Source organism: Oncorhynchus kisutch, linkage group LG26, assembly GCF_002021735.2.
Source record: "Oncorhynchus kisutch isolate 150728-3 linkage group LG26, Okis_V2, whole genome shotgun sequence".
NCBI lineage: Eukaryota > Metazoa > Chordata > Actinopteri > Salmoniformes > Salmonidae > Oncorhynchus > Oncorhynchus kisutch.
The window spans coordinates 42,593,614-42,613,840 of NC_034199.2; the positions used below are offsets into that span (position 1 = coordinate 42,593,614).

General features: G+C 40.6%; 1 protein-coding gene across 2 annotated transcripts in view; it reads left to right on the forward strand.

The window, feature by feature from the left end:
- Positions 1 to 18,391, forward strand: part of LOC109870866 (glycophorin-C-like) — a 40,267-nt gene extending 21,876 nt beyond the window's left edge. For both annotated transcript variants that reach the window (XM_020461546.2, XM_020461547.2), the window contains exons 3-4: positions 15,678 to 15,719; positions 17,266 to 18,391. In XM_020461546.2, the coding sequence (XP_020317135.1) occupies positions 15,678 to 15,719; positions 17,266 to 17,462 (239 nt within the window). In that variant the 3' untranslated portion in view covers positions 17,463 to 18,391. The remainder of the gene's footprint in view (positions 1 to 15,677; positions 15,720 to 17,265) is intronic.
- The last annotated feature ends 1,836 nt before the right edge of the window (positions 18,392 to 20,227 follow it).

A 20,227-nucleotide genomic window follows, 5' to 3' on the forward strand; every position in this document is an offset into this window, starting at 1 on the left:
TTGTTCACTTTGGGCAGTTAGGTCAAGTAAGGATTTCGGAACATAGTGGAATTGTAATCTGGTCTGCCTCGCTAAATCATGTTTATTGGGGGTGTCTATTTGTTTGAGGTTGATGATTGGCACGTATTTAGGGCACCACCTTTTTCTCTAAAGTTGTGTGACTTTCTACATCTATTCTGTCACTATTCCTCATTCCATGTTGTAACAAAGCAAAGGAGAAAGGGAAAGGATGAGGGAACAGGAGAACAATGCTGCTACTACTGTATGTGTCCAACACAATATCATCCCAAACCTTCATTAGATCCTAGGTCATCAAACTGTTTTGGCCGTAGGCCCGTGGGTTATCCAGCCATCGCTTCCCTTCTAGCTTCATTTTCCAATATGATCTCCCTGAAACATAATATTCTGTCCCAGTCGCTAAAAACGATATATGTAACCTGGTGACCAATGGGTCATTCACAATCTTCCACATGTCAAATCTCGCAGTAATTAACAATACATTTCCTCTATTTCTACCTCTCTAAAAGATCAAAAACAATCCTTCATGCACTTGTAAACTAACATTGTGCTTGGTACTATTTGAACGCTATTTGAACACTATGGTAAACAATATTTTAAACTGGCCTTGTGCTTGGTAAACACTATTTTAAACTGACCTTGTGCTTGTTAAACACTATTATGAACTGACCTTGTGCTTGGTAAACACTATTTTAAACTGACCTTGTGCTTGGTAAACACTATTTTAAACTGACCTTGTGATTGGTAAACACTATTTTAAACTGACCTTGTGATTGGTAAAAAAAACTATTTTTAATTTACCTTGTGCTTGGTAAACACTCTTTTAAACTGGCCTTGTACTTGGTGAACAATATTTTAAACTGGCCTTGTGCTTGGTAAACACTATTATGAACTGACATTGTGCTTGAAAACACTATTTTGAACTGACATTGTGCTTGTTTAAACACTATTTTAAACTAACACTGTGCTTGGTAAACACTATTTTAAACTGACATTGTGCTTGGTAAACACTCTTTTAAACTGTCCTTCTGCTTGGTAAACACTATTGTAATCTGGCCTTGTGCTTGGTAAACACTATTTTAAACTGACCTTGTGATTGATAAACACTATTTCAAACGGACATTTTGCTTGACAAACACTATTTTGAAGTGACCTTGTGCTTGGTAAACACTATTTATAACTGGCCTTGTGCTTGTTAAACACTTTTAACAGATATTGTGTATGGTAAACACATTTTTTAAACTGGCCTTGTGCTTGGTAAACACTATTTTAAGCTGACCTTGTGCTTGGTTAACACTTTAACAGACATTGTGCTTGGTAACTACAATTTTAAACTGACCTTATTCTTGGTAAACAGTATATTAAACTGGCCTTGTTCTTGGTAAACACTATTTTAATCTGACCTTGTGCTTGGTAAACACTATTTCAAACTGACCTTGTGCTTGGTAAACACTATTTTAACTGACCTTGTGCTTTGTAAAAATAAAAAATAAACTGGCCTTGTGCTTGGTAAACACTATTTCAAACTGACCTTGTGCTTGGTAAACACTATTTTAACTGACCTTGTGCTTTGTAAAAATAAAAAATAAACTGGCCTTGTGCTTGGTAAACACTTTACACATACATTTTGCTTGGTAAATACTATTTCAAACTGAGCTTTTCCTTGGTAAACACTATTTTAAACTGGCCTTGTGCTTGGTAAACATTATTTTTGACCTGCTGTTTTCAACTCTCTATAGACAGCAGGAGTAGTAAAGATACTCTGAATGATCGGCTATGAAAAGCCAACTGACATTTACTCCTGAGGTGCTGACTTGCTGCCCCCTCGACAACTACTGTGATTATTATTATTTGACCATGCTGGTCATTTATGAACATTTGAACATCTTAGCCATGTTCTGTTATAATCTCCACCCGGCACAGCCAGAAGAGTACTGGCCACCCCTCATAGCCTGGTTCCTCTCTAGGTATCTTCCTAGGTTTTGGCCTTTCTAGGGAGTTTTTCCTAGCCACCGTGCTTCTACACCTGCATTGCTTGCTGTTTGGGGTTTTAGGTTGGGTTTCTGTACAGCACTTTGAGATATCAGCTGATGTACGAAGAGCTATATACATTAATTTGATTTGATTTAAACTGACCTTGTGCTTGGTAAACACTATTTTAAACTGACCTTCTGCTTGGTAAACACTATTTCAAACTGGCCTTCTGCTTGGTAAACACTTTCAAACTGAGCTTGTGCTTAGTAAACATTATCTAAACCTGGTCTTGTGCTTGGTAAACACTTTAAACAGACATTGTGCTTGGTAAACACTATTTTAATTTGACCTTGTGCTTCGTAAATAGTATTTTAAGCTGACCTTGTGCTTGGTAAACACTATTTCAAATGTATCTTTTGCTTGGTAAACACTATTTTAAACTGACCTTATTCTAGGTCAACACTATTCTAAATTGGCCTTGTGCTTGTTAAACACTTTAAACAGACATTGTGCTTGTTAAACACTTTAAACAGACATTGTGCTTGGTAACTACTCTTTTAAACTGACCATATTCTTGGTAAACACTATTTTAAACTGGCCTTGGTTGTAACGTCGGGAGAGTGATGGGTGTGGAGTCAGACGCACAGAGCAGAAGGTAGACGGGAAAAAAAATCGCTTTAATGTCCTCAATCACAGTAACAGGTACAAACATGGGTGAAGCCCAAAACACAGGCGCAACAAACCCGAAACCACTGTTACCAAAATACCGGACAGCGAAAACCCAAAAGTACACAAACACCACTAACGTAAAATAACCACAAGCACAAACACCAGTGGGCTAAACAAACTTAAATAACACCCCTCCCAAAACCTCAACAAGGAACAGGTGAAAACAATTAGACAAAAACAAACGAAAAGGAAAAAGGGATCGGTGGAAGCTAATAGACCGGCGACGACGCCCGCAGAGTGCCACCCGAGCAGGAAGGGGAGCCACCTTCGCTGGTATTCGTGACATTGGTGTTCTTGGTAAACACTTTTTTAAACTGACTGTATTCTTGGTCAACACTATTTTAAACTGACCTTGTGCTTGGTAAACACTATTTTAAACTGACCTTGTGCTTGTTAAACACTATTTTAAACTGACCTTGTGCTTTTTTTAACCTTTATTTAACTAGGCAAGTCAGTTAAGAACAAATTCTTATTTTCAATGACGGCCTAGGAACAATGGGTTAACTGCCTGTTCAGGGGCAGAACGACAGACTTGTACCTTGTCAGCTCGGGCATTTGAACTTGAAACCTTTCGGTTATTAGTCCAACGCTCTAACCACTAGGCTACCCTGCCGCCCCTGCCGCTTGGTAAACACTATTTTAAACTGGCCTTGTGCTTGGATAACACTTTTAAACTGGCCTTGTGCTTGGATAACACTTTTAAACTGGCCTTGTGCTTGGATAACACTTTTAAACTGGCCTTGTGCTTGGTAAACACTTTTAAACTGGCCTTGTGCTTGGTAAACACTTTTAAACTGGCCTTGTGCTTGGATAACACTTTTAAACTGGCCTTGTGCTTGGATAACACTTTTAAACTGGCCTTGTGCTTGGATAACACTTTTAAACTGGCCTTGTGCTTGGTAAACACTTTTAAACTGGCCTTGTGCTTGGTAAACACTTTTAAACTGGCCTTCTGCTTGGATAACACTTTTAAACTGGCCTTGTGCTTGGTAAACACTTTTAAACTGGCCTTGTGCTTGGTAAACACTTTTAAACTGGCCTTGTGCTTGGATAACACTTTTAAACTGGCCTTCTGCTTGGATAACACTTTTAAACTGGCCTTCTGCTTGGATAACACTTTTAAACTGGCCTTCTGCTTGGATAACACTTTTAAACTGGCCTTGTGCTTGGATAACACTTTTAAACTGGCCTTCTGCTTGGATAACACTTTTAAACTGGCCTTGTGCTTGGATAACACTTTTAAACTGGCCTTGTGCTTGGTAAACACTTTTAAACTGGCCTTGTGCTTGGTAAACACTTTTAAACTGGCCTTCTGCTTGGATAACACTTTTAAACTGGCCTTGTGCTTGGTAAACACTTTTAAACTGGCCTTGTGCTTGGTAAACACTTTTAAACTGGCCTTGTGCTTGGATAACACTTTTAAACTGGCCTTCTGCTTGGATAACACTTTTAAACTGGCCTTCTGCTTGGATAACACTTTTAAACTGGCCTTGTGCTTGGATAACACTTTTAAACTGGCCTTCTGCTTGGATAACACTTTTAAACTGGCCTTCTGCTTGGATAACACTTTTAAACTGGCCTTCTGCTTGGATAACACTTTTAAACTGGCCTTCTGCTTGGATAACACTTTTAAACTGGCCTTCTGCTTGGATAACACTTTTAAACTGGCCTTCTGCTTGGATAACACTTTTAAACTGGCCTTCTGCTTGGATAACACTTTTAAACTGGCCTTCTGCTTGGATAACACTTTTAAACTGGCCTTCTGCTTGGATAACACTTTTAAACTGGCCTTGTGCTTGGTAAACAAGTTCCTCTTCTTTCTTTTTTTTCTTACAACGACTTAATTTGTTGTTTTGACGTGTGATATTTGACGTTGTCATCAAACAAGATGGGCAAGGGGACAGCCCTGCTTCATCCATTGACTCAGGAAGTATGTGTGTCCACAGTGTTATATATCAATCTTTAACTGGTCATTCAGGCCACTGACTATTATGACTGTTATTATTTTTAATTACACATGAATTTTGACAAGGCGTTTTCTGACAACAAGGAATATATGTTACACTTTTAGATATATTACAATGTTTGGAATATACAGGATATAATTATCGTGAAATTATCCATTTTGTTATTATCATTCTCACAACTATATGAAGTTACCACTGTGCTTCCCATGAGGTTTTGACCTAAAATGTAAGGTTACTGGATAGGTTAGATGGCTCCTGGTGGTCTCGGAGAGGGGATCTGGGGCACACCCCAGGGAAGTGAAGCTACAAGGGGAAGAAAGATCATTTTTTTTATCTTAGTCAGTGCTGTGATGTTGGATCCAATGTTTTATCGAGAGCCGTCCTCATGGTGGCATCGTAAATGATCAGATGCCAATCTAGAGGCTTCCTCAACAGGGTTAATTACTTTTAGAGTATTCCATGGCAGTCCGACGATAACATTGTCATCGATCATTGTAGGAGGAGAACTTTGATCTTGCAACAGAACTAGCAGATGGAGCCTAGGGAGTCTAAGAGAGTGGGAGAGAGATAGCGAGAGGAAAGCCTGAACACTGCCGGATACAGACAAAGGAAAGCACAGAGAGGATGTGGGGGAGAAGCAAGATAAGTGAAAAGGGAGAGTAATGCCAAATATTTGAGACACAGTGTAACGGTTCAGTGTAATGGTTCTGGGGAGTGTGTGGAGGGCGCAGGATAGCCCACTGGATGACAAACAAGCGGTTCTGCCAATTCCTTTTAGCCTCAGCACGGAAGCCCCACCCCTCTATTTCCTCTCTACCTTTTTCCCCTCACACTGTCAGCCTTCTATCCCTCACACTGTCAGCCTTCTATCCCTCACACTGTCAGCTTTCTTTCCCTCACACTGTCAGCCTTCTATCCTCACACTGTCAGCTTTCTATCCCTCACACTGTCAGCTTTCTTTCCCTCACACTGTCAGCCTTCTATCCCTCACACTGTCAGCTTTCTTTCCCTCACACTGTCAGCTTTCTATCCCTCACACTGTCAGCTTTCTTTCCCTCACACTGTCAGCTGTTGGCCTACTCGCTCACTTGCTTGCTTCCTTACAGAGCTGTGATTGAAATGTTTTCATTGAGAATTCTGATTCTGATCAGCATTTGATCCTCTGTCTGAAAACGGATAATGGTTGTCAGGGTAGCAATGAGTAGGGAAATAGCCGTGGAAGGAAAAGGGGCATTTTGAATGATCGTGGCACATGGGTAGGTTTCCAGAAACCAACATTGAGCATAGTTAACTTGCTACAGAACAACACATAACATGGTCAGGTCCCAACCTCAGGACCCAAGAAGCGTTCCCTCAAGGACACATTTTCTGATAGGATCTCTCTTACAATCACGCCAGAAGAAATATGCTTTTCGCCCCAGGTTGATCGGAGCCCTGATAATAAAACGTTTTCAACACTGAAAATACAGGTTTGTGACGTCTGTGCAGTTTAACACAAAAAGGTGTCTGACAAGCAATAAACTCCAACCCAACACCTCACCCACTAACTGGATGAGAAATTCAGCTTTTACTCCACTCCCCTCAAGGCTACAATGAGGCCTGGCCTTCCTCTGTATACATCATTTCACTCGACAAATTACCTTCACTTAGTAACCTTGGCACAATTACAAGACCTCAGACGACATCCCAATTTACCTTAAACACAGACAGTGCATTATCTACTGTTTCTAGACTAAGGTTACTGATAATTGTGTTTGTTCAGTGGACCCTAATTCACTCATAACAGCTGGCTGTTTTGATCCCACATATAGAAAATGCCCTCATGTATCTGCAAAATAGATTGAGTAAAAGAAGATGAGTTGTTTTGTACACTCTGTGTTGAAACCTTGAAGCTGTTTCCTTTAAACTGCCTCCCTCTCTCTCTCTGCCCATGTAGACAGAACTATTCTGATAATTGCTTTGCGGTAGTTTGTAAAGACCTCATTGCAAGTTCATTAACGATGTTCCCATATTGCTAGATTGCACTGGTGTAACACATGGGGATGAGTGAAAGGTACTTCTCAGCCTGAAGTGTCCCCACTTGTGCCAGCGAATAGCTTTCTTTTCCCGTGACATCAGCTGGTGTTAAGAAGCTTCCTGGGTTCAAGCTTCGGTGTGAGCCGAATCAGGAGGAAGTGGTACTCACTAAGCAAGCAGCGTGACGTCCTTTACACTGGCATTGCTTGCGTTTCATCAAAGAATCTACTGCTATTGAAAAGAGATTGCACTATTGCTCCTCCCAATCAACTTAGTCTAAAGCAGCAGAAGAAAGAAACTCATTAGAATGCGTTGATTAGTTATGCCTGGCAGGCCATTTTCAGAGAGATAACTTTATTCAAATGTGAAGTCGTTCTGCTGCTTCGTCCCTCAGGCGGTCATTAACCTCTATTACCAAGACCCGAGTGACGCAGCGGTCTAAGGCACTGCAACTCAGTGCAAGAGGCGTCACTACAGTCCCTGGTTCAAATCCAGGCTATATCGCATCCGGCCGTGATTGGGAGTCCCATAGGGCGGCCCACAATTGTCTCAGCGTTGTCTGGGTTTGGCTGGGGTAGGCCGTCATTGTAAATATGAATTTGTTCTTAACTGACTTGCCTAGTTAAATAAAAATATGATCAACCTGCATCACTGATACAGAACGCACTAGAACACCAATATCTAGCTTAGCCTCGTCGAGAACCAGGCTTGGGAGGTGATTTTGGAGCTATAGCAACGCAAGACTATATCTAGCCTAAATGCCTGCCATGCAGCTTCAACTGTGTTTTGCATCAACACAATGCTTTCTGGTAATACTGAACATGTACAGTTCATCAGTGAAGATACTGTCCACTGTCAGTGCTGTCAGGGGCATGTCCTAAAGCAGAGTAACTAGCATTCACATTGTTAATTGGCTGTATAAAGAAAACGTGAAATGGTGATTCCCGTTAGGGATCTGTATTTAGCTAATGAACTCACAGAGGCAAATCAAACCTCTCATATGAATCCCCTTTAAAATTGCATGTGCGCATGGTTTTAGAGCTGATAAGATGCCTCCCTCCCACCCCTACCCTTCATTTCCTCCGTGTCCTTATCACAAGGTGACATGGAGGTCAGTGCATGAATAGAATATTTGAGGGGGAGTGGTGGGGGTCTCGGACGTGACAGAGAAAAGGCTGGTTTGGTCAGCTCAAACAAAGTAGTCATTTTGATTAATGGGGCTACGATTGTTTTCTCTGACAACAAAGTTTATATAACCAAGAAAATGGAGTGAGACTGGATTGCAGTCCATTGTACACACTCATACATGCCTGTCCATTCTGCCCTTTGTTTAGGCTCTCCAGAAGTCCCACTGTTGGACTTAATGGAATGGGAGCAGTAAGCTCAGCCTTTCAGGTCTTCAAAAAGAGCTTTGAACTGTTGACTCTGGTGATGAAATTAAATTACGTTTTTCACTCAGCAATTTGTTACCTAGTCATTGAATAGTCTATTACGATATTATTTGAGTTGTACAGTACCATACCAGTCTTACTCTGACCGTGTTCTTACTGCAGGGGATAAATAAGAAATGTGTCATGTGATGTAACAAGGAAAATTAATGAGCAATTCAAAGTGATTTTTTTTTAGTACCTGCAGTGTGCAGGAGAGGCAGCGTTCAGATCACATGTACATTAATTATAGATTCAAGTTTTTCAAAAGTCAAATATGTTTTGGAGCCCAGGAAAGGAGTCTGAGGGGGAGAGACGATGCGAACTTTGCACATTAAAACTCATCTGCGCTGATGATTTTCCTTTGGCAGGCAAAGTTTAACATTGAACATTTTCCTCAGGAGCATTATCTTAATGCTTTCTGCGACCCTGACGCTGGGAGGAAGTTCATTGTTTTTATGGAAGACTTGCAGTCTCAATACCAGAGGAGTATTTGGTGTGAGTGGTTATCATTGTTCATGGTTCCTTGTTTAACATATAACTAAGAATTGCGGTGTTAATAATGGTTGGTGCTTAGCACATTCACGAGCACAAATGCTGTATATTGAACATGCAGTAGGCTTTCTCGACATGCAGTATTTACATATTCTGAAAATGAAGTACACAGTAAAATAAATAAATACATAAAGAAATAACTCTTAGCACCAGAGGAACTGCAATACGATTCTGTTTAACGAAGGTAAAGCCTCTCAACCTGCTCCACACCTCCAAAGGTGTGCATTTCATTTTGAAGAACACTTAGTATTTTTATTTTTAGACAGCTGCCCTCCGTGTGTTAAATAATACAAGACGAGCTTCCACCTCTGTTCGAACGTCACCCAAAGAGGAAGAGCCGAAAGAGATGGGGAGAGAGAGAGTGGTGTTTAGCCCAGCATTTAGTGGATGTTTTCAACCTAAGTTAGGCACAGGCAGCGGGCCACGGCTGTTTGCTGAAGGAAATCAGGAGTCCATCACATCCACCAGACAACAACAGGTGGGAAATACGGTAGAAAGAAACGCCCTTTCAATTATTTATTTTTCATCCACCGAGACACGGTGAAACTATGAAATCTGTCTTTGACCGCTGTCTGTCCATCCTTGAAATTCGAAATAAGTACTTTGCATTCCTTTTGCAGTTTTAGCAGAATTCATATCTATCGCCTGCATGTTTAACGCTTCTGATGTTAGTCTCCCAAACTCGTGTTGTTTGATAGGCCCTACTTCTCAGACTGAGATGAAGATTATTCCCAAACTCCTTCTGCCACTTTATTGGGGCCAATAAACTAACAAAATGAACATCTCAACTCACCCAACAAGTACAACTTACCAACAACGTGACGACTGTTGATTTGATTTCTAAACATTATTGTGTTGCCACAGCACTGATGGCCTCATTGACTGCTGCCAGAAAACCAAGAGTGTTGTTATTGTCATGGTTACCTCTCAAGACTTATCACAATAATATACAATAGTATATTAATGACATGCCCTGTGCCAGCTGGCCCAGATAGGGAACCAGGAAATGGACTGTCCCACTGCCATACTCCCATACTAGAAACTACATTAGAGAACCAACTGCACTACGCAATATAATTTTCATTAAGATTGGTCCATGCAGTGTGATAGGCTTCCATCTTGCTTCTCACAGTATCTAACATTTAAATTAATATGATTTACTTTTCTTTACAATGGCCACTAAATTGGTACTGGGTCTGACCCTGTATACAGCTTACAATCTTTTTTTTCCTAATTTTTCTTGTTGTTTTTATACGGCGCTATTGGGAAGGGCTTGCAAGTTAAGCATTTCACTGTACTTGCGCATGTGAAGAATAAAACTTGAAAACTTAAAACTTGAAATTGGACCACCATTTAGGGACGAAGAGCCACTGGAGCTAGATTGCAGCCAGGCTTTATTTATTTCCTGGGAATACCATATCAGCCCGGTGTCAGCCATAGACCTGCAGGGTGGGATTAATTTGACTTCCAGTTCCCTCTTCCTTCCTACAGGGAGACACTTACCAGCCCTGCTTCACAGTCGGCTTTCGGCAAGATTAACGCCACTTCTGGGAATGCGATGAAAGCAGTGTATCTCGCTCCCAGGGCAAGGTCTTCTGCGGATGTGTTGGCGAAATGTGTGAAAGAAGTGAAAGAAGGAGGAGGGGATGAATGATGGTGCTCTCATGCTCTGTGGCACCCGATAACCACCACCACCCTCCAACACCCTCCAACATGCCTTGGCCTGCTTGTCAGCCCCTTTGGGTACTGGTGATGGGAAGAGAAATCTGCCCTTGGGTGTGGCTCAGCTGTCCCCATCAGGCGGTGCCGCTCTCCATGTTGCGGCGGCGAGCGGATCTTGGATCTGAGGCTAATGAGGAGACAACTCCGGGCAAATTTGGCAAATTTATCAGGGATTTGCACTCTCTCCTCAGCTCCCAGATCTACAAATAAAATAAAGTCAAATGTAATTTGTCATATGCTTGGTAAACAACAGGTGTAGACTAACAGTGACATGCTCACAGGTCCAGTACCAACAATGCAGAGTTAAAGATAGAAATAGTGAAATACACAGTGAATAACAAATAACAATTATGAGTCAAAAACAACATGGCTATATACAGGAAGTACCAGATAATAACATGGCTATATAGAGGAAGTACCAGGTAATAACATGGTTATATATACGGAAAGTACCAGATAATAACATGGTTATATACAGGGAGTACCAGGTAATAACATGGCTATATATACGGAAAGTACCAGGTAATAACATGGCTATATACAGGGATTAACAGGTAATAAAATTGCTATATACGGAAAGTACCAGGTAATAACATGGACATACACTGGGAGTGCCAGGTAATACCATGGCTATATGCAGGAAGTACCAGGTAATAACCTGGCTATATACAGGAAGTAATAGGTAATAACATGGCTATATACAGGAAGTACAAGGTAATAACATGGCTATATACAGGGTTTAACAGGTAATAAAATTGCTATGTACAGAAAGTACCAGGTAATAACATGGCTATATACAGGGTTTAACAGGTAATAAAATTGCTATGTACAGAAAGTACCAGGTAATAACATGGACATACACCGGGAGTACCAGGTAATAACATGGCTATATACAGGAAGTACCAGGTAATAATACGGCTATAAACAGGGAGTAAATCATTATGGCGTATTGTATGTGGATTGAAAAACATTTATTTAATCCATTTTAGAATAAGACTGTAATGTAACAAAATGTGGAAAAAGTCAAGAGGTCTGAATAATTTCCGAATACACTGTACAACTGAATACAATCAACTGAAATGTGTCTTCCACATTGGAGCAGTAGCATCAGCGCATGTGGTGAGTGTGAAAGTGTGTGTGTGGCGTCATTATGCATGTGTGTGCATGTTATGTATGTGTAGGCATGTGGATAGACTCCAGTGTGTGTGCACAGAGTCATTTAAAGCGTTTAAAACCAAGATATGGGCACTATGCCAGGCTTCTCCCCAAATAGGATTGTCGCTGCACCACATTGCCGGCTGAGCCACTATGTAAAGATTGATAAAGTGAAAGTAATATTTAGTAATAAGAGTACATTTGATCGCCAATGACAATGTTGTGAATTGCGAAACAGGCCATTCATTCCGAGCGTTATCATGTTACTCAATTAATTCAGCACATCTTCAGCTGTAGGCCTAGGCTATCTCGACACACAGAGGACGCACAGAGCACATTATCAGACACAGGCTTAGTAGGGAGTAGGACAGGCTGAAGAGAAAAATCCACTTGTATAACATGCTAGCACAATATTCTGATCAGCTAATATATAAGCAATCTATTTTTCCTCATCTCCTCACTCCGCTGCCAGCTGAGGTGGCACCAGTTTAAATACCTAAATACATAAATGTAGCCTATTGTTTTCTAGGAATGTGGGTTTTTTTCGTGTTCAGGCTCATTGCATTTCTGTAATGTTGGACTAGGCCTGGGCTAGGGCGATGTAATTACCTGGGTCTTGTCATTAAATATTTTAAGGAAATGTGAATAGTGGTCCCAGGACAATCCCGGTGTTAATCCCTAGTGATCAGTCCAACCACCATCGTTTCGTCAGCACTTGAAGATGGTGTCATGGTCAATTGTGGCCACGCAGTCGTGGGTAAACAGGGAGTACAGGAGCGGACTAAGCACGCACCCCTGAGGGGCCCCAATGTTGATGGGCAGCATGGCGGATGTGTTGTTACCTACCCTCACTGCCTGGGGGGCAGCCCATCAGGAATTCCAGGATCCAATTGCAGAGGGAGAGCGTGGTGATGAGCTTGGAGTGGACTATGGTGTTGAATCTTGAGCTGTAATCAATGAACAACATTCTTACATATGTATTCATTTTATCCAAGTGGGTGAGGGCAGTGTGGAATACAATAGAGATTGCGTCATCTGAGGAGGCGGTATGCGAATTGTAGTAGGTCCAGAGTGTCTGGGATGACGGTGTTGATGTGAGCCATGATCAGCCTTTCAAAGCATTTCATGGCTGTAGATGTGAGTGCTACGGGGCGATAATCACTTAGACAGGTTACCTTGGCGTTTCTAGGTACGGGGACTATGGTGGTCTGCTTGAAACACGTAGGTATTATAGACCGGGTCAGGGAGAGTTTGAAAATGACACTTGCCAGCTGGTCATCCTGATATTCAGTCTGACCCCATGGCCTTTCGAATATTAACCTGTTTAAAGGTCTTACTCACATTGGCTATGGAGAGTTAACCCGTTAACCCATTCACTTACCTTGAATTATAGATGGATATATTTTTGCTTTAAAAATAGGATAGGACAGGCTGCCTGCCTGCCTCTGAATTTCACCAAGCATCTTAGTAGCAACTTGAAGTAACTTTCCAGTGAAAATCTCACTTTTAAAAGTTAATATTCTGTTAACTAAAGATGTTGTTGCCAAAGCACAAATTTGAGAAATAAACCCCACCTCAAACTTGTATCTCAAACAGACCATTTCAAAAATGTTTGCTATTTCATCAGTAAAGGAGGATGACCTGGCCAATTAGCAGCCTACTCGCATGAATATTGTTATTTTTTTATTACCAGTATACACCCACACCATTCTGTTGTTGGGGTATGCCTACACCATTCCAACACAGAAAAGCAGCTTTTTAACATACTTAGTAAATACACATTTGGAAGGAAAATTCCATCACTCATATTGTATTTAATTATAAGTAATATTTCATAAAAATCTGGAAACACTGGATAGTTACCATGGATGGGCAACTTTGATAAAGACAAGGTGGTTGGAACCAAAAATCTCATATTTGGACTCATCAGACCAAAGCACAGATTTCCACCGGTCTAATGTCCGTTGCTCGTGTTTCTTGGCCCAGGCAAGTCTCTTCTTCTAATTGGTGTCGACCATGAAGGCCTGATTCACGCAGTCTCCTCTGAACAGTTGATGTTGACATGTGTCTCTTACTTGAACAATGTGAAGCATTTATTTGGGCTGCAATCTGAGGTGCAGTTAACTCTAATTAACTTATCCTCTGCAGCAGAGATAACTCTGGGTCTTCCTTTCCTGTGGGTGTCCTCATGAGATCCAGTTTTATCATAGCACTTGATGGTTTTTGCATCTGCACTTGAAGAAACTTTCAAAGGTCTTGGAATTTTCCAGATTGACTGACCTTCATGTCTTAAAGTAATGATGGACTGTCGTTTCTCATTGCTTATTTGAGCTGTTCTTGCCATAATATTGACTTGGTCTTTGTTCCAAATAGGGCTACATTCTGTATAGCACCCTTACCTTGCCACAGCACAACTGATTGGCTCAAAAAAATTAAGAAAGAAAGAAATTCCACAAATTAACTTTTAACGAGGCACACGTGTTTATTGAAATGCATTCCAGGTGAATAGCTCATGAATCTGGTTGAGAGAATGCCAAGAGTGTGCAAAGCTGTCATCAAGGCAAAGGGGGCTACTTTGAAGAATCCAAAATATATTTTGATTAGTTCAACACTTTTTTGGTTACTACATGATGCCATATGTGTTATTTCATAGTTTTGATGTCTTCACTATTATTCTACAATGTAGAAAATAGTAGAAATAAAGAAAAACCCTTGAATGAGTAGGTGTGTCCAAACTTTTGACTGGTACTGTAAGTATTCACAGCCTTGAGTCAATACATGTTAGAATCACCTTTGGCAGCGATTACAGTTGTTACAGTCCTTCTGGGTACGTTGAAAGAGTGCAGTTTTGTAACGAAATATTGAGCAACATTGTCTACCTCTATTTTGTAAGAAGTATATCAGTTATACCTGTTGTGTAATTATGTAAAAATATTGTTTCAGCAACTATTACTACAAAAGTAAGACAGTGAGGAGACTAAACGTTGATTAAACGTTGATTAAACGTTTCTGGAGTGAAAGTAATATTGTCTTCTCACTCTTCCTCTGCATTCCACAACTAAGTCCTGCCTGCTATTCCAGTACATTCACAGGTCTGAGTGTACAGTAGTAGCAGCCTTCATAACTACTGGTGGTGGGTTCATTTTTCGATTATGTGTTTTGAGTTTTCGCATTCTGAATAATGTTATGCAGTCCAGGGAGCAGAGAGGGTCTGTGAGTCTGCATCTAAAATAGCCAATCAAGAGTTAATGACGGTTCTGGGATTCATGCATGCATATCGAGGCCACCTGGAACAGGCAAGCATTTGTCAATGTCCATAGTCCTAAAGCTCTTCGTTTTTTACTGAATTGAAGAAAAATATTGTGATTTAGTTTCTGAAAGAGCCACACCCATGGTTATGTTTAGAGTTGTCCCTTTCCCAGCATGCATTGCTGCTTCGCTTAGGCTGTAACTACAGTACACACTGGGATCTGTTGTTTAATTTCTCTCCCTTCGTCCCAAATGAACAGGTTCTGTAATGCCCCTTTTATTTGCTGAGAATATGTCCACATTGTAAACATTGTGATGAGGATCTAATGAGTGGGCGAACACCTAGATGTTTTGGGTGATTAGGCATTAATGAGGCTGCCTTTTAATTGCGCACTTCGGGGATGTAATGAAGAAAACATATTTCTTTAGCTATAGCGCACTCTCAAGCTTGAGAGGATCGACCTCCATTTTGGATCTCACGTTGCATTTTTATAGATGACATAGTTTCGTCTCTGGCTGACTTGACTCTTTCAACTGTCCTTCAGAGAAGTTCAAGTCAAGGCGGGCAGATGTTGCATGCGCTATAATTCATGATGACCTTTAATCACTTTCTCCAATGATTATTTTGTCTGTCCCCTGGTGACAGATACAAAAAACCTCCCTGCACACACCAGGGAGACAGCTGTCTATAACAACTCTCCTGAAAGAATCACATGTTAAAAGAATGGCTGGGGGAAATAAATATGAATGTGGTTCAAGATACATGGCATAAATAATGACACACTGTACTGTATGTAACTGATGTATGTAACCTAAAGTATATTAGCACATAATCTGAAAACACCCTTTATTTTTGCCTTCTTAGATTACGATGTGGACGATGGATACTTGGATGCCATACTAGGCGGTGAGTTATAATAGAGCTCCTCTCATGTTCAGAACATTCAAAGGCCTTCCATGCCTTGCCTCCCTCTGCAAACCTCATCCACATCGATGTTGCTGATAGATTTGATGCTGGAGGCAGACATCCCCCTAAATTTAATGATGGTGATGCATGCAACACAAAGACATCTCTTTTCTCTTTCTTTCAGATAGCAAGCAGAGTATGCTAAATGTTTCGGAACAGAGCTATATAAAGCCATTTTTTGAAGTCAGTCAACCAACGGGCCAAATTTAAAATGTAATGCTACTGTTATTTTTATGGCACAAAATATTGCCGTTGTCTGCCAACAGCTGTAACAGACCACGAAATATGCATTTAAAAAGACACTGTTCTTCTTCTGCCAGTAATGTGTTCAAATCAGAATCTAGCCTGAAACTGCCTTTTTATTACCAAGAGACTGGCATTCCACAAAATAGACAATTAAGTCACAAAACATCTTCACAAGTTGTGGTTTTCTGCCTCAGGCAGTTCTTTCAAACTTAACGGTTCACTGTGGGACAAACTGTCTCTCCTAGCAGAGTACTGCTAATATTCACTGTTGGCAAACCATCACGTTGAACTTTGATTGAACAATTCTTAATTGAAAATAACAGAGAAACAGCTGTTTAGGCCTGTACTCTCTGGTTAGGCCTGTACACCCTGGTTAGGCCTGTAATCTCTGGTTAGGCCTGTACACCCTGGTTAGGCCTGTAATCTCTGGTTAGGCCTGTACACCCTGGTTAGGCCTGTAATCTCTGGTTAGGCCTGTACACCCTGGTTAGGCCTGTAATCTCTGGTTAGGCCTGTACACCCTGGTTAGGCCTGTAATCTCTGGTTAGGCCTGTACACTCTGGTTAGGCCTGTACACTCTGGTTAGGCCTGTACACTCTGGTTAGGCCTGTACACTCTGGTTAGGCCTGTACACCCTGGTTAGGCCTGTACACTCTGGTTAGGCCTGTACACCCTGGTTAGGCCTGTACACCCTGGTTAGGCCTGTACACCCTGGTTAGGCCTGTACACCCTGGTTAGGCCTGTACACCCTGGTTAGGCCTGTACACCCTGGTTAGGCCTGTACACCCTGGTTAGGCCTGTACACTCTGGTTAGGCCTGTACACCCTGGTTAGGCCTGTACACCCTGGTTAGGCCTGTACACCCTGGTTAGGCCTGTACACCCTGGTTAGGCCTGTACACTCTGGTTAGGCCTGTACACCCTGGTTAGGCCTGTAATCTCTGAACACTACAAAACAAACTTTGTTTTGCACTGCACTCTGTTGGCAGGTTGAAGCTTGATGTGTATTTTAGAGATGTATATCCCTTTTGGGTTGGTGTTTACCAACTAATCAAGGAGCAGTCTTCTTCTGATCCACATACATTCCAATGACCTTGCCATTTCAAAGATCAATGACACTTCAAGGTCAAAGTCCTACCTGTGCAGAATCGTGGGCTATTGTCAAAACCATCCCCATTGTATTTTGCCATTGTCATTGTGAGGCAAAAGTCCTTGCTATAACATTCTCATCTCTATTTACAGCTGTCATTGCTGCTGTGGTCCTGGTCCTGGTGTGCCTGGCGGTTGTAGTAATTCGCTATATGTACCGGCACAAGGGCACCTACCACACCAACGAGGCCAAGGGCACTGAGTTTGCCGAAACAGCGGATGCGGCACTCCGGGGCGACCCGGCTCTGCAGGATGCCATGGACGAGAGCAAGAAGGAGTACTTTATCTGAGCAGTGGCGTCCCCTGCTGTTTACAGTGGACTTTAGGCTATGGACCCTAGGTATTTTGGGGTTGGAGAATAGAAAGTCTGGAGACTGGATGAAAATGACCTTGCTGTACTTAAGTGAATAGTGCCCTTTCAGTTAAAGATGATATGCTTCTATAGCTAAAGGCCTCTTCTCCTGATGAGACTGGCTAAAGGTCTCTTTTCCTGATGAGACCGGCTAAAGGTCTCTTTTCCTGATGAGACAGGCACTTGATGAGACTCTGATCAGTGACTGAATAGACAACAATTTACCAAAGGTGCATCTTAATAACAATAATATTAATTCAGTATTCTTCCCCCCCTACCAGTTTTCCTCTTTAATATATTTGGCATATCACCTAACAGATCGATACAAAACATTGACTTTGCTATTAGGAGGCTATATTTGAAGAGTTGATTTCCAAAATGTTATATCCACCAATTTTTCACATTTGTGTTTTTTCATCAGAAATGATTGCTTATACATGTGTGTGTGTAAAATATTACTGTTCCCAGATTTTTTTATTCATTGATTTTAGATGTGTATAAAAATGTGTTTCTTTTTGCTAAACGCTACATATCAATTGTTTAGCTACAATGGAATGTTCATATCCTGTTTACTTGACTGTGATATGTGGTTGTGTCACCTAGCTATCTTAAGGTTAATGCATTTACTGTAAGTTGCTCTGCATAAGAGACTCTGCTAAATTACTTAAATGTCAAATGTAAACATATGGAATTGTTTTAAGATGTCATACCATGGATCATTTATCTATTGGATTTTAATTTTTAGGATCCCTGTAGGTATCCCCCCAAAAATATCTTTAAAAAATATATGATACAGTACTGAATTTGATCTTTACTACTACAGCCCATGGAGACTCATTAAATAACATCATCATCAATTGCAAAAAAGACAGTCATAATTTATTTTTTTAAGGAATAAGGTTTTGAAGTGTCTGTCCTAAATCTAGGAGATATAAGAAAGCTCGGGAAATATTTTAGTTTTTTGGACACATATTTACCCCTTTTATTTGTTTGTTGGCACAAAACTACCTCCATACTTCCATTCATTTTTTAACCAGTACCTGGTGACCTTCAGACGAGTCCCATGGCACTTGTGTCCATAGTTTGTAGCCAAAATGGTTTGGACGCTACAGACAGAAGTTGGCACATTGGCGGTACCAACTTCAGATGAGTCCCATGTGGGTCATAGAGGAGAACATCATCGTGTTCGTGAGAGTCTCATCTTTACATCTTTCTATTTGGTTATATTAGTTAGTAGGCCAAACCGTTCGGACACTACAAACGTTTTCATGAGAAGAGCGATTTTTGGGACGTGTCCTGGTCTGACAAACAGCGCCGTAGCTCTGCCACTTTCCAGCGCAGATGCGAAAGGCCGACAGATAGATAGATACAGTGGATTGAGACGCAGCCGAACTCTAGATGACTGATTTTGATTTTCTTATGTTAATTAGACTGACGCACAGGTGTGTGAATAGACTATAAATATTGTTTCAAATGTATCATTTGTATAGTTCTTTATTCAAAAAAAAAATGCTATTTGTTACATTTGACTGTGTAAAACGTAAAAAATAAACATGATTTGTTTCTCTGAAATTAAACAATCAAGTGATACATTTGAAACAGAACACTAAGTATACCAAACATTAGCAACACCTTCCTAATATTGAGTTGTGAAAAAACACCAATCTCTTCCATCATTTATTTTAACAGCAAATGCTCTTTTTTTTTTGAAAGAAACTCTTAATTTGTCATGCGGAACTTCTTCCTGTCAGAAAAAAAGCATCTCATGAGGATCTGAGAAACCATAGCTATGCCTTCTGTGGAAAAAGCATTCCTGGAATACAGAATTGGAAATCACAAAAAGTGAAAGTGGCTATTAAGAAAGTCAAGGAAGTGAACTGACACAGAAGTTCTCTGCAAGCTCACAAAACAAACTGTATTGACTTACTGTAACAAAAGATATTCTGGAATGAAGAAACTTCTCAACAAATTGTCAAATTTGTCAGCAAGCTCAAATTCTTCCTCTGCTCTCAAGTGAACTGACAGAGGAAAACATAGAACAAACGATGTCTAAGGAAGCAACTCTGATTGTATGAATTGAATCACCAATGTGCCCTTACCAAAATACTGAATATGACTCGTTGCTCCCTGAATTACTTTTGAATAACTTTGTTTGGAATGTGAATGTCAATTTGTGAATAACCAATTTCAAGGAAACGCATTTATTATTGGTTAATAACTAGTTAATTACATACACAAAGAGATAACGAGAGCGCTAAACCAGCTACAGTGCCTCCATAGCGTATTTATACCCCTTGACTTATTTCACATTTTGTTGTGTTACAGGCTGAATTCAAAATGGTTCAATCTGTCTTTTTCTTACCAATCTACACACAGTACCCTATAATGACAAAGTAAAAACATGTTTTTAGAAAATGTTGCACAATTATTGAAAGTTAAATACATAAATATCTAATTTACATAAGTATTCACACCCCTGAGTCAATACTTTGTAGAAGTACCTTTGGCAGCGATTACAGCTGTGAGTCTTTCTGGGTAAGTCTTTAAGAGCTTTCCACACCTGAATGGTGCAACATTTGCCCATTATTCCTTTTTAAATTCGTCAAGCTCTGTCAAATTGGTTGTTGATCATTGCTAGACAACCATTTTTTTTAGATCCTGACAGATTTTCAAGCATATTTAACTAAGAACTGTAACTTGGCC